The 14,402-nt window shown below is 43.7% G+C and overlaps 1 protein-coding gene across 7 annotated transcripts in view; it reads left to right on the plus strand.

Moving 5' to 3' along the window:
* Positions 1–14,402, plus strand: part of APLP2 (amyloid beta precursor like protein 2) — a 50,542-nt gene that overhangs the window by 21,418 nt on the left and 14,722 nt on the right. For 6 of the 7 annotated variants that reach the window (XM_036397626.2, XM_036397628.2, XM_036397627.2 and 3 more), the window contains exons 2-7: positions 1,825–1,998; positions 3,249–3,378; positions 8,138–8,250; positions 9,702–9,871; positions 10,741–10,958; positions 12,557–12,724. In XM_036397626.2, the coding sequence (XP_036253519.1) occupies positions 1,825–1,998; positions 3,249–3,378; positions 8,138–8,250; positions 9,702–9,871; positions 10,741–10,958; positions 12,557–12,724 (973 nt within the window). The remainder of the gene's footprint in view (positions 1–1,824; positions 1,999–3,248; positions 3,379–8,137; positions 8,251–9,701; positions 9,872–10,740; positions 10,959–12,556; positions 12,725–14,402) is intronic. The other variant, XM_036397629.2, reaches the window with a different exon arrangement.

Consider the following 14,402-nt stretch of genomic DNA (forward strand, 5'->3'; position numbering starts at 1 on the left):
CAGTCTCTGTATCACAAGGAACATGGGTCTGTCCATGGCTGTACAAAAAGAGTCCAGCAAAAGCCACTCCATCATCTCTTCCCACTAGGATTCTTCTCTACTCTTCTACTATCTCTCGCTCGCCCAGACCTCTCTCACACTTGCCCATTTCCTTCTTCATCTTCCACTCTATCTTCCAGGAGAGGTCAATGATCTGTAAAGTTCTCATTCTCCAAAAAGGAGTTAAAAGCTCCTACAAGTGGCCGGCTGAACCCCCCCCCCTTCTTCTCCTTCCCAGCAGTGCTGCCGGCGCAGGCCCATGTTTATCCAGTCTCAAGGTTACAGTCTCAGGCAGCGGCTCTCTCTCTCTCTCTCTCTCTGTGTCTCTCAGGGGGGGCTGCCCGGTGGCTCCCGGTCTCTCTCTCTCTCTCTTCCACCCTTCCACCCCCGGGCTCAGGCCTACCTCTCTCGGCCACATGGCTTTTCTGGGGCCAGAGACCCGAACTCTTTCCCGCCGGAAACCCAAGAGAGCCCTCCCAGGGGAGAGCTCTGCTTTTAACCCCTTGTTCTCAGCGGCGTGTCCATGTCCTAATGGCCAGGTTAAATGCCAATATTAAAGCCTGAATATCCATTGGCCCAAAACACAGCATCCCAAAAAACACATTTCCTGTCAAACCACCACAAAGAGTTATTCTTTTTCCTAATATTCTGTAACTAAGAGCTGCAAAAAGAAGTTGTCCAGTTGAATTCTACTCTTTACTCCTTTATTTCTTTTAAACATACAGCTATTAAAATGAGTTGATGGAGGTGTGCAGGCTGTAGGGAGTGAACAGTGCCCACAGTAATTCATACATTTTTCTGTTCACAAGAAGTTCAATATGAAGGCAGGACTGGTAGCCTGGGGTTGTGTTACCTGCCAGGAAAAGCAGCTTAAGGCCAGCAGACTGTGCATTGCTGTTTCTATCTGGAGAAGTTGAAATGGATTCCATTCCTCTAAACACCTTAAAGAGCTTTGGAGTTCATCTGTTTTTTTGCCTTATGCCTCTTTCTGTTTTACAACAGCTAGTAGTTATTTAAGGAGAGCATGTTCAGCTCCCAGCATCCACTTGGTCTTCTCAGAAAAAAAGAAAAAGTCTGCAATTTAATTTACTCTTCTTCTCCTCTTTCAATCAGCCAGCAGGATTTCAGAGAAAGGCGTGTGACCTTGTTTTCATTATCAGTCTGCAGTTTGCCCAAATGTGGGCCTGGACTGTAAGGTTCATGTCCGTTGGTGCAGTCTGGGAAGTGCACAGAATACACATATGAAACAGCTCCCCATAAAAGTGCACTGAATGGGATACAAGGCTTTGAGAAGCTGGTTGTCACAGCTGTTTTTTTCTGATTCAGTAGAAATTATCTTTATTTGTATGTTTGAGCAAAAAATCAAAAAAGCAGGATTCTTGCAGTGAGATGCAGTTATTTTATTAATGGTAGTAATACCTGCTTGTGTGTAACTTCACAGAGGTCCTTCTGCCAGAAATTATTAGTATTAGTTATTTGGTAAGTTTTTCAGACATCTGTTTTAGTCCATGTGGCTGCAGCCTTTTAGGGGGAATTACTCTTTGTTTTGGTAAGTTGTTGTTTCAATTATAAAAAACAGGCTTTGGGGAAACAAAGGCTTTGCTTGTGAAAACTTGTGATGGACTCACCATCTCAAGGAATGTTGTTACAAAATAGCTTGCAAGACTCCACTGATATTCTGGATCAAGTAGGAACTGTCTAAGAAGATGCAAGAGGGTTTCTGGTTCTTGGAGTTGTTGATCAGATAATGCAATCAAGGTGTTCTGTTTTGGTTTGTCTTCACAGGCCCTTGCAGCCAATGCTGGGACGGGGTTTGCAGTGGCAGAACCTCAAATTGCCATGTACTGTGGGAAGCTAAATATGCATGTGAACATCCAGACTGGGAAATGGGAACCTGACACTTCTGGGACCAAGAGCTGCTTTGGAAGAAAGGAGGAGATTCTGCAATACTGCCAGGAGGTGAGACTTTCTGTATAATCCTGAGTCTTCACTGCTGTGAAGGAATTGGATTCCAATTTAGCTGCTCAGTAGCAAATTAACCCTGCAGGAGATGTGCTTGCTTTTGGCTAGTCCAATTCTCTGCACTGTCCTGCTGTGTTGTTGTCCAGAAAGAGCAGTGAGGACACTGCAGTGGGATTTAGAAGCTACCTCACATCAGCTCCTACTGCCACAGAAGGTCCTTGGTCTGTCAGTCAGAGGTATCTTCATGTGTTTGCAGGGCTTTACCGTGGTGTTCTTCCCCTGAGCTGGTTAACCAGTATCTGCTCTCTGTTGCATAAAATGGAACCCGACACCTATTTTAGTTAGAATGCGGCTATGCTGTTCTTAGTGACGTGCTCAGATCAGGCAGAATGTTAGAAAAATATTTTAATCAAATTTTGTCAGTATTTTTAAGCTCTTTAGACTTTATTGAAAAAGATGTAATCATCTTCTAGTGTGTTCCAGATATACTGTAACATATTGGTCTTGTCCAGTGTCTTTAATTGCTCCTCTGAGGTGACAGGCACATAAAATACCACAAGGAATGTATTTTTTTTTAATGGGAAAGCAACAGACTGTACGGTGTCTGGACTGGAAAACTTTTAAAACTGTTTTACAAGGCTGATACAACTGGGGCTGCATTTTTTTTCATGTGGTAGAAGCCTATATATAAGTCAGTGTCTGGACTTGAGAATTTGACCAGGGCGTAAAGATCAAATTAATACATCATAAATGGACCAGGCATGAGGAAACCTGAGGAGGTGGGTGCATATTTTGACAAGTGATGAGAGAGTCTGAAGATGGTACTAAACCTTATTTGTTGGTGATTGCTATTCCGGGGGTATTGTACTGCTCCAGAAAGAATTAAACAGCTACATCTCCTCCAAACCCAAATACCCAAATGCTCCTCCTCCACTGCTGTGCCAATCCAGACCTCTCAGCTTAGTGCCAGTGAGGGCTCTTGCCCTGACCTGGCTTTCTCCTGCCTCAAGGCAGTGGCATATCTATTTCTGAAGCCCTGTGTGCCAGACAGCTGGAGCTTTTTTATGTCTCTAGCTGTCCTGAGCTTGATCCAGAGCAGAGTTGTGTGTCCACGTGCAAACTCCAACTTGTTCCTAAGTTGGAGTTGTTCTTGTGTAGAGAATCAGCCTTACTACTCTGGTAGGAGCTGCTCTGCACATTCTCTGTCCTTTCTAGAGAGAAACCTCTCTGTCTGTGCTGTTCCCCAGATGTACCCAGACCTTCAGATCACCAACGTGGTAGAAGCCAACCAGCCCGTCAGCATTGACAGCTGGTGCAAGCGTGGGAAGAAGCAGTGCAAGGACCATACTCACATCGTTGTGCCGTACAAGTGCCTGGGTGAGTGTGTGCTTGTGGGTGTGCTGTGCGTTCCTGTGAGAGAAGCAAGGGGTTGCCTCCTGGATTCTCACAGAGAGAGCAGCTCAGTTTGTTAGACTTGTAGAAATGACAACCTGATACAAGACAACTTTCACTGTTTTTCTTTGACATGTTTTTCTTTCCACAAGATGGAACTCTGCCTTTTTGGAGCAGATCGACAGCTTGGTAACAGCTGTGGTAGAATAATGGTGCCTGGCATGAGAAACAAATCCCCATTCTCTCTGCAAATGCCATAAAAACCTGAAGACTATTGTATCTGAGTACCACAAAAACACTGGGATTTAATACTTTGATCCTATTTTTGTGAAGCTTTAATATTTTGTTGCCTTGGAGACTTAAATGCTCTGTGTGCTCAGGCTTCCTGCTTGGTCTTGGCAAGAGATCTCTATTTTATTTCAATGGCTATATTTAAACTTTGCTGTTTCAAAGAGGCTCTTTTTCTTACAGCTGTATCTCCTTTCCCCATTTTGAACTGTGAAAGAATATGAGATAAACTGTGATGGATTTCATGGTGCTTTCCAGAATGTTCCCACCCACTGGAATCAGGCAGCATATTTTAACTGGTTAACTTGTGACTTTTGACCTGTGGGTTGTGGGTGACACTGCGCTGCCCCACTGCAGCGCAGTGTCTAGGTGTTCTTAGGAGTGAGCTTAGCCTCAGCTGGCTTTCTTTTCAGTTATCCACTGGAAAAGACTTGAAAGAGGTCTTGGGAGAGACCTCCTACTGAATGCTCCCAACTGATTGCTGGGAGCATTGAGTAGGAACCAGTTTTCATAATTTGTGTCTGTATCTCAGGTTACCATGTGATTTGACATGGGATAATACCAGCAAAGCAGCAGAACCATGTGTGTGCTTTGTCCTTTATGTAATGCCTTCCATGAGACAATCATAAAGCACTTCATTAAACAAAAAATTTATTGTGGACACATCCTGGGAGAAAGGTGCTTGCCTTTATAGATGTGGAAATTCAGGTTTGGGAAACAACCAAGCCCAACTGGATCATGAGGATCTCCTTATGATCATCTCCTGTTCATAAGGAGAATTTCTGATGGAAATAAGGATGAAAGCAAGATCCCTGGATTTATAAGGAGTCATCTCTTTTAGAAATAATCATTCCCCTAGCCTATTCTCCAGCTAAAAAATAAGCTGATTTTACTGACACTGCCCTAAAATTTGATTAGCATTAAACTATTCAGGTTTTTCATTAGTATATTTCACAGTGTTCATGATTTGCAGGCCACAGCCTGTGAGGCAGCCTTGGTTTTCAGATCTGAGTTGCAAGTCTGGAGGCCATATGTCTATAAAATCTCTGTCTTCAGCACTCCACAAATTGCTTCTTGTAAATGGATGATGCATTTCTCTGCGATTATAATCAAACTGTGGGATTTTGTTCCCTTTTAGTTGTGTTTTCCTTGATGCATTAATACATAGGGGACCTTGAGGTAGGATCCTGTCACCATACCCTGTTTAATCTTCCCTGCCCCTACCCCAACAAGGAAAACTCCTTTGTATTTGAAAAGTGAAGAGAAGAACCCAGAACCAGAGTCCCTTGGTTTTAAAGTTTGCTCAGTTTTACTTTTCTTACCAGAAGCAATTCAACTTTTCCTGATAGAGTAAGATGAAAGATTATTAACTAAAAAAATCTAACTGGCCTGTTTTGAGGTGAGAAAATGGGGAAAATACAATCTCTCTTTTAGTTTAAAATGTAAGTAATTGCAAAGGGATGGTGAAGGTCATTTGATTTCACTGTCTTCATTTATCAGGTAATCTAACTCTAAACTATTCAACTTCTCTGTACTTTGTAGATGTATCCCTGATCATTTAGTATCAACAGTAAGGAGCTGCAAAAAAATTGTCATGCAAACAATATTTAAAATGTATTTTGAAAAGATGGTGTGAAAGATTGGTTTGACAAAGAATTCTGCTTTGTGGAAAAGTCTTCTCCAGAAGTCTTTTCCTGTGAGCAAAAGTCTTTGACTTAAAAGCTTTTCTCCAATTTTAACAAACGCTGCTGCTCCTAATGCTACTGGTCACGTGTGCAGGGAATGCTGCTTTAAAACACTTGAGCTGAAGATCTTTTCCTGTTCTTCTCAGAGTATCTAGCTCTCTCCTTATTTTAAAATTAATGAACGCAGCATTTGAATCTGCAAGAAAGAAAAACCTTAGCTTGGAGAAAATTTCATGTTTGGATTCCAGTGTCAGTGTTTGCTGGGACTTCTTGGGTAAGAACTGGACGTGATCCTCATTTGCTTCTGATCCGTAATTCATATGTGTTGGTACCAGGCTGAATAATGATAGAAATTTAGGCTAAATAGCTTTTAAGTCCAAAAAGTAGAGTCTGTACAGCAGAGAGATTCTCTCTCTCCCATCTTCCCCAAAAGCAAAATTCTGGGTTTGGCACAAGGATTGTACCAAAGCTTCCTCATGCTAGTGAGGTTGAGGTTATCTAGATACTGGAATGCAGTGTATCTGCTGACTCTGGTTGTACTCTGATATTTAGGCAGTATAGTTTTTATTTTCCAGCTCTCTGTGTTTGGTTAGGGCAGTGAATGTGCTGCAGTTGATCTTGAATTAAACCATCTGGAAAAAAAAAAAAACGAAAACCAAACAAGACTTGCTCAAATACTGAAAACATAGATAACACTCTCAGCATATAAAAATTTCTAGGCTGTTACAGCAGCAGACAGCATGAAGGAACTTTGGTATGATGCAGCTCATTTGAAAATAGGTGATTCAGTAGTTTGAACCTTCTTAGTGCAGACACAGTCTTCTCAAAGATTTGAGTGAAATCTCTTCAGTCAATCCTTTCATGGAAAAACAACTATTTATTAAGTTGCACTGTAAACTCTGCATTCAGCTTTTGGGGTCAGCAGAATCACCCCATGCTCATCGTTTGACATTGGACTCTCTGAGGCTCTATTTTTCTTTAAATTCTCAGAAATAATTTTTACAGCTGGTGTGACTTGTCTCCTTTAAGAATATACCAAACCCTCAAGGCACACTGTTGTGGTTTAACGTAGTTAAAGAAAAATCCATGACCTATGGAAGTGATTCCCTGTAAAGATCTTGGCAGCTTCCTTCAGACCTGACGGACCAGTCAGCTGGCTGGTTTTGAATATTGACACCCTGTCAAACCACTTAAGAGAGCTAAACGTGCCTCTGCGAAATCACATTTAAAAATTAAAAAACCTTGGGAAAAACTCTTTTTTCTGGCTTTTGAACAGGTAACTGGACCTGCACCAGGCCAGGTCCTGCCCCGCCGTGGGGCCGGGCTTGACCCTGCTCTGCTGCAGCGCTGGCCGGGCTTGCTGTGCTGCGCAGCCTGGGTGGCTCAGCCTGAGGCTCGGCTGAGATTCTGCCGTGCTGAGTTCAGCCACGGCTGACGGGCCAGGCTGGCTCCGTTTGGCTCCGGCTGTGGCTGCCGAGCCATTCCGCTGGCCCTGCGGAAAATCTCACGGCTGAGAGCAGAGGCGGCCCTGCAGCCCCGCACAGAAAGCAGCCCCGTGGCTGGAATTGACCGCGTAGGGGCCAGAAACCAGGTGTGCAGCCAGAGCGGCCGCTGCCCCACAGAGATCACATGGCCATCCACAGGCCCGGACGAGATATTAACTCTTTTTAGTGCACAGGTGAAACTTGCAGACATCAATCCTCTCTTGAGTGAGAGAAAAGGAAAGGGTGAAGACACGTAAAGGAAACAACATGGAGACACCAAGATCAGTGAAGAAAGAGTCAAATCCCAGATGGGAGGAGAATGAGGAGATGCCTTAGTCTTGGGCTAAAATTCTCTTGTAAGGCTATGGTGAAGATATAATTGATACACCAGAGGTTTTTTGGGTTTTTTTCCCCCCTGTAACTCATGGAATGCACTGGGGCATTCTGGGTAGCATTCTAACCACGACTATGAGCAGAGGCACCTGTGTTGAAGCAAGCAGATGTTGAAGTAGCTGTGATCCAATGAGGAGTTTGAACAGAGAGAAATGAGAGAGGTGAAAAACCTCGCCCCAGGGATGGAAGAAGAAAACCTCTGTTCCCAGAGATAAAAGAAGAGAACTTTTGTTTCTGTACTAGAACAGCTCATGCCTAAAATTGCACCCCAGCAAGCTGAAATGACCCATGGTGGTAGTTGTGGGAAAACTACCAAAATGTGGTAGAGACTTCACGATTGCAGATTTCTGGGAAGGGGCTAATCGTGAAAATTAAAACCACAAGAAAACCGTTTCTTGTGGAAAAGTCTCCATGGCATGGCAGGAGAGACTCTTCTCCCTAAGTAGGCTAAAGAAAGATGATTTTAAAAGTGGTAAACTGACTGAAAATACCAAATTTACCTCCTTATGTTGTCAGTGGGGAAAAGAAAAGTTGTGGGGGCAGAGAAGTGTTCTGAAGGTTTATTTTGATTCTTTTTATTATTTTTTCTTTTAATTCTGTTAATAAAGTTTCTTTTAAAGTTCTGAGCTTGCTTTGCTCTCCTCCTAATCCCTATTTTCAAAGCAGAAAATGAGTAATTCTAGTGGGTGTGCTGGCATTTGACCTGCACTAGACCCCATTAAAAGGTGCATTGGCCAAGAAACTCAGCTTGGCGAACAAAAATGGCTTCACTTAAACTGGTATTTCTGCCTGATTCAACTGAAACTGCTAACACATGCACAGAGTGCACTTTGGGGGAGTTCTGGCAGGCTTTATTTGCTGACGCATGTGAACTGTAACCATTGTGTTTTACAGTGGGTGAGTTTGTAAGTGATGTCCTGTTGGTGCCCGAGAAGTGCCGGTTCTTCCACAAGGAGCGCATGGATGTCTGTGAAAGCCACCAGCACTGGCACACTGTGGCAAAGGAGGTAATGGAGCCACTGGGACAGGAGTGTTTATTCTGGATCTGTCCCCTTCGATGTTGGCAGTGTTGGAGCACAGCAGTGTTTCTCTCCGTATTGCTGTTCCTGTGTTCTAGTCAATGAACTGAGGTTGACAGCAAGGAAATAAAAATTTAAAAGTACTCAAGTGACTTAAAAAACCTGTCTAGCAATTGACTTATTCTTCATTAAAAACTCTCCTAAATAGCTTATCCATATCACAGAGATAGGAATTGAAATCAGCTCTCTGCAATACTGCTTTAACCAATGGTTCATCCCTCTTTAGTTTTACTCGAACATTTTGCTTTAATGTACCTTCTGCTGCTGGGGATTTGGTTGGGAGGGCTTGCCTGGGAGCAATCTGAGTTTTGTTGGGACTGATTAGTAGAGGTTTTACATAAGGGATGGATTATATTCTCAAAATAAATCTAGCCCATGGTTTTGGAGGGGGGGTGGGTTTGTGTTTTTTCTATCTGGCTAGCTAAACTGTTGTAAAAACTCTGCACTCCCATTTGAAGCTGGGATAATAAAAACAAGATCATGACAGTATGTGCTTGTTTTCCATTTTGTAGAAGCAGCAATTGTAGAAACAGCAACACAAAGACCAGTTAAGGATGCTCCACTTAAAATTCCTTGTTCTTTAAAATCATGTGAGCAAAAATCTGTCTAAATAAAACTGTACTAGAGGAAATGTCTTTTAATTGAGGGTAAACTTGTTAATGTCTAGAAAATTGAAAAATCATTTACTTTAAATGTGGTTGGAGAACTTTTTCAGCAATACTTGGCACATTTAAAATCAGTGTTGTAACAAAGCAAAGCACAAAAGGGTTCTGATGGGCATAATAAAGTTTTCCTTCATTCTTTTCTGGGCACCTCTAAGCCAAGTATTTCCTTTGCTTAAGACAAGTATATAGACATAATGTCTAAGTGTACTTTACATTTGACTTTTTCTTGAATTATCTGATTGATTTTAATCTTACAGTTGGTAAAAAAATCTTGACACAAAGTCCATTTGAGTAATTATTCACTTGCTACAATGTAAAGTTTAATAGATAAAGTTTACTGAAATGGCCAGCCCAGAAAAGAAAACACCCTTTCTGGCTCTTTCAAGTGTTCTCCCTTGAGTTGGTGCAAAATGTTTAGGTTTTTTTTCCTGAACTTTGCCAGGTTGACAAACCATCAGTTGTTGGGGCCAGGGTGTAAAATGTTAGCACCAGGAAGTACTGGGTGTTTCTGAATCTGGGACATTTGTGTTGTTTGTTTTTTTTTTTTAACGCTACAAGTTTCCACTCTGCTTTGATGTTCAGATTTAGGTCATGTGTTGCTGTTGTTTTTGCTGTAAAACTTAAACCATTCTTGAGATCTCTGATAGGCAAACTTGAGCTTTATCCAAAGGAAGAGCCTGATGCTGGACTGACGTGAATGGGCTCTCCTTTCAGGCCTGTCTGACAGAAGGGATGATCCTGCACAGCTACGGGATGCTGCTGCCCTGCGGAGTGGACCAGTTCCATGGAACAGAATATGTGTGCTGTCCTCAGACTAAGGTTGTGGATGAGGCTCTGTCCAAAGAGGAAGAGGATGAGGATGAAGACTATGACCTCTACAAGAGGTAGAGTTCTTACTGATGTAGATATTGAAAGCTTGGCACATGAAGCTGCTGCTTGGGAATATTTCACACAGCAGCTCCCTTGTAGTGAGGATTGAGCAAATTTCTGTGCTTCTGAGTTTCCAAAAGAAGTGTCCTAAGCCTGAAGAGGACAAATGACTTTGCAGTCCCCCTTTTACGGGAGGAGCTAAATACCCCCTCTCCCTTCATACCTGCGGAGAGTTGGGGTCATTCAGCCTCGAGAAGAGAAGAGAAGGCTCCAGGGAGACCTTAGAGCCCCTTCCAATGCCTAAACAATTTCCAAGAGAGTTGGAGAGGGTCTTTGGACAAGGGCCTGCAGGGGCATGGGTTCACCCTGCCAGAAGGGAGTGTTAGATGGGATATTGGAAAGGAATTCTTCCCTGTGAGGATGGTGATGCCCTTGCACAGGCTGCCTAGAGATGCTGTGGCTGCCCCTGGATCCCTGGAGGTGTCCAAGGCCAGGTTGGATGGGTCTTGGAGCAACCTGGGATAGTGGAAGGTGTCCCTGCCCAGGGGAGAGGGTGGACCAAGATGGGCTTAAACGTCTTTCCCAACCCAAACCATTCTGGGATTCTATAGTAGGAGCCTGACTCAACAAGGTTAGACTTTCACTTACTGAAAAATGGAAAGAGGCCACATGAAGGCAGAGCCATGGAGAATCTCTGCTTGCAGCAGCCGGGGTGTCCGTAATAAGGGATGTCCCCTTGCTGTGAGTGATGGGCTAATTAATAGTTAGTACACTTATTTTTCCCATTTCCAGTGTTTCTAGAGCAGATGGAAAGAATCATTGTTCAGGTACCTCCAAGTGATTAGCCTTAACCTTACTCCCTAATTTATCTGTGTCCCTCCAGTGAGTTCCCTACAGAGGCAGGTGTAGAAGACTTCACAGGAACAGCTGTGGAGGAAGATGAGGATGAGGATGATGAAGGGGAAGAGGAGGAGGATGTGGTGGAAGACCGTGATTACTACTATGACAGCTACAAGGTTGATGACTACAATGAAGAGACACCTACAGAGCCCAGCAGTGACAAGGCTGTGTCTGAAAAAGAAGTGAGCAGTGACATGAAATGTAAGACACATTCCAGTCCACAGGCCTCCTGCTCCCTTGAGATCATTCCTGTTGGCTGTCTGTTAGTGATGGGGTTTTGATCAAGTCGATAAGTGCCACTTGGAAGTTTTATTTGCCAGATAAGTTAGCAAACAGAGGAAAGCTGATGATGCTTGTTTCAAGTGTTGAAATTAACTCTCTAGAGCGTGGGCCATATGTTTCCAGATAAACAGCAGTTCTGCTGGCGGGAAGCCCAGTGTGTGGCATGTTGAACGAGCACCTTGTGAAGGTGCAGTGTTGAGTCAGAAAAGCCATATCTGCAAATTTTGGAAAATCTTAAAGGGACATTTGGGGTACACTGTAAATTTAAAATCTGATGGTTTATACCAGCTTAAAATGAGGAAGCTGAAAGTGATGGGCCATACTCTGCAGATGTGCCATCTGGTCATTTAAGGGTGAGGAGCATCCTTGGTGCTGCCTTTGCAAAACACTTCTCTTCCACAAAAGAAAGCCAGCACAACTGCCCCAACTTTATTATATGTTAAGATAGACTTTCTGCAATAGTATAATCTACTGTGCTGGTGGCAGCTTTTGTTGAGTGGTAGGTGCCTTTGCAGAGGGCTCATGGTGTGATGCCTTAGCATTATGTGATGTCTTACACTTTGCGTGTAGAAGTGTCTGCAGAGGAGGGAGGAGCGAAGAGGGAAAGAAATTCAATTAGCTACAGATCACTGAATCATTGCCAGCAGTTCTCGCATCTTTTTGGTAAAATGCCAGCATGCTGCAGATAATTTTCCTTGCTGAAACAAGGCTTAGCTCATATGTGTACAGGGCTGTTGCAGATCTGCAGGTTTTGTAAGAGGCTTGGAGGAATATGATTGGGGTGTCTGTTTTGGGGGTATGCAGTCTTTTTTTCCCTGAAGTACTATGAACAGTTACTAATTTATACACTATATCTGCTCTCTTGCCTCAAAACAGCCCAGCTGCTATTGCTGGCTCACCATGAAGCATTCCACATGCCATGGCTACATGGAGTTTTAATATTTGGTGCATAGATGTTTCCAACCTTAAAACCTCAGTGTCTGAGGCTGGCATGGAGATCAATCCCTTTGTTTAGCCTGCTTTTTCACTTACTCCTACACTTGCCCTGTAAGATGTAGAGTGTCTGTCCAGCAGAATGCAGTGAACTGAACATCCTTTGATGCTTTAAAGCAGCACTAATTGACTGGCTTTTCATGCTTCTGGTCTTATAGAGTGGAGGGTCTCCTATTGGGGTAGCTGGGGCATAATTCTGTGGCATCAGCAGAACAGACTCCTGTTGTCCCAGCCCCTGGCTCTGGAGAAATCTCTCACAGATGAGAGCTCAATTTAGGGACAGAATGAGCTGCTTGGCTATCTCCAAAGCACCACGTGCAGGCATCTCCCTGACCAGCTTGTAATGGATCCATTGGAATGTTAAGCCCCCCAAAACTGACAGAAGCCCTTGGGTTGGTGCAGCAGCAATGTTGAGGCCAGTGCCTCAGAGGAAGGGGTGAAGTAGAGCCACCTCTGCATCATGTAAATCGCTCGGCAAGGCCTGTGCTCCTCGCTAGCTCATGTTCTCACCCATCTCCACACAGCTGTCTGCTCCCAGGAGGCCATGACAGGGCCCTGCCGGGCTGTGATGCCTCGTTGGTACTTCGATCCTAACAAGAGAAAATGCATTCGCTTTATATATGGAGGCTGCGGAGGCAACAGGAACAATTTTGAGTCAGAGGAGTATTGTATGGCTGTGTGTAAAAAGATGAGTAAGTCCTGCCTCCCACTGGCCTTTTGCAGCTGGCCACTGTCTGTCTGGCGTGTGGTGTCTCCTCCTTCCCTTGGGCAATAGAGGACCCGTCTGTAGCTTATTCCTTTGGTTCTGGTGTCTGTCCCTTTGCAGCAGTCTCCTCCTGTCTCTGCTTCCCTAGGTCTGTAGGGTGATTGTTCCTCGGGAAAGTGCCCCTCACCATATGCTGTCTGTGCTCCCTGGTGACTTGCAGCTCTTGCTGAGGGCTCAGCTGTCCTCTTCCAGATCTGTAACAGGGACCAGGGGCTGTATCTGACCTCTTGCTTAACTGGCTTTTTAATCAAGATATATGTAAGGAAGCCCTTGCTTTCCCCAGTCGTGTTACCGTGCATATGTTTGACAGTAGGTCCTGAAAAGCAGGCTACTGTTCTCCTGGTAGTAGGCATTTTCTTGCTACTTTAATTTTGGAAAATATCAGACCAGTAGTATAGAATTCAGATTCCCATTTTCAGCTTGGTATGAAATACAAATCACATCTCAATGCCTGTGGTTTTGAGTGCTTAAGGTTTTTGGCACCAGTTTCAACTGGCTTTTATGTCAGATGATAAAACTACTAAAAACATTTTAACCTCTTTATTAATCTTATTATTGAACTCCAGCACTTCCACTTCGGCTACCATTAAAGCTTTTGAAAGGCTTTTTGTGTTATCTGGGGCTTGGCAGCCTGACTATACAGCCATAATCCTGTTTACAAAATGTGCTTCATGCAAGTGCTTTAGATTGGGCTGATCTAACTGAGGCAGTGAAAGAAAAGATGCAGATGTCAGGAGCTTTTTGTACAAAAGATTGTCCTGTTACAGAAGGATTTGGGGCTGGGAAGAGAGTTCTCTGTGTCCAAGCCTGGTTCAGAAATGCCAGGAGCAGGGCCAGAATATGGGACAGATATGACATTGTCCCTTGCACGCAACAACAGTGCCTGTGATGTATGTTGTCATTATTTCCCCCTAGTTAGAGGGAAGGGTGCAGTGCATGCTGAACTCTTATTCAGTGCTCATGCTGAAGTGCCAGGTAATTTTTTTCTGAAGCATGCTGTCTTTAATGACATGTTGGAGGTTTTTCCACCCAAATAACTAATATGGATGACAGGTTGCCTTAACTGTCCCTTTGTGCCTTCCCTCAGGTGAAGGGTAACAACAGAGTGCATCATGTTTGCCATAGATCTTTCAGAAAGGCTCTGGGATGTGTAGTTCCTAAAACCATAGCACAGGAGCACTTTCAGCACTTCCTGAACTGCAGTATAAGAAATACAGAACCCCTGATGTGGATTCTGTAGATGCTTGAAGTTTATCAGTTCTGAAACTTTGTTTTTCCCCTTGTCAAATTTGGATGTCTTGAAGTTACAAACCATCCAGTATATTGGACAAGTCACTTTGTCACACTGAGTCTCCTTCTGTTGCTGTCTTGTCTAATATCGTTGCCTGTAAGTCCTGCATGGTGCATCTGGTAGGGGAAGGTAGGTTTGAAGTGTAAAATACTGCTTTTGTGCAGATATATTGTCAAACTCCCTAACGAACAGCTAATGCACAGAATGTCACTTAAACCATCCAAGGCCAATGTGGAAGTGAAGGGAAAAGTAGTTCTTTATCCTGTCATGCCAGGCACTGTGTTTCTGGAGCTGAGTGCTGCTCACCTCAGCA

The sequence above is a fragment of the Molothrus ater genome, chromosome 22, assembly GCF_012460135.2.
Source record: "Molothrus ater isolate BHLD 08-10-18 breed brown headed cowbird chromosome 22, BPBGC_Mater_1.1, whole genome shotgun sequence".
NCBI classification, from domain to species: domain Eukaryota; kingdom Metazoa; phylum Chordata; class Aves; order Passeriformes; family Icteridae; genus Molothrus; species Molothrus ater.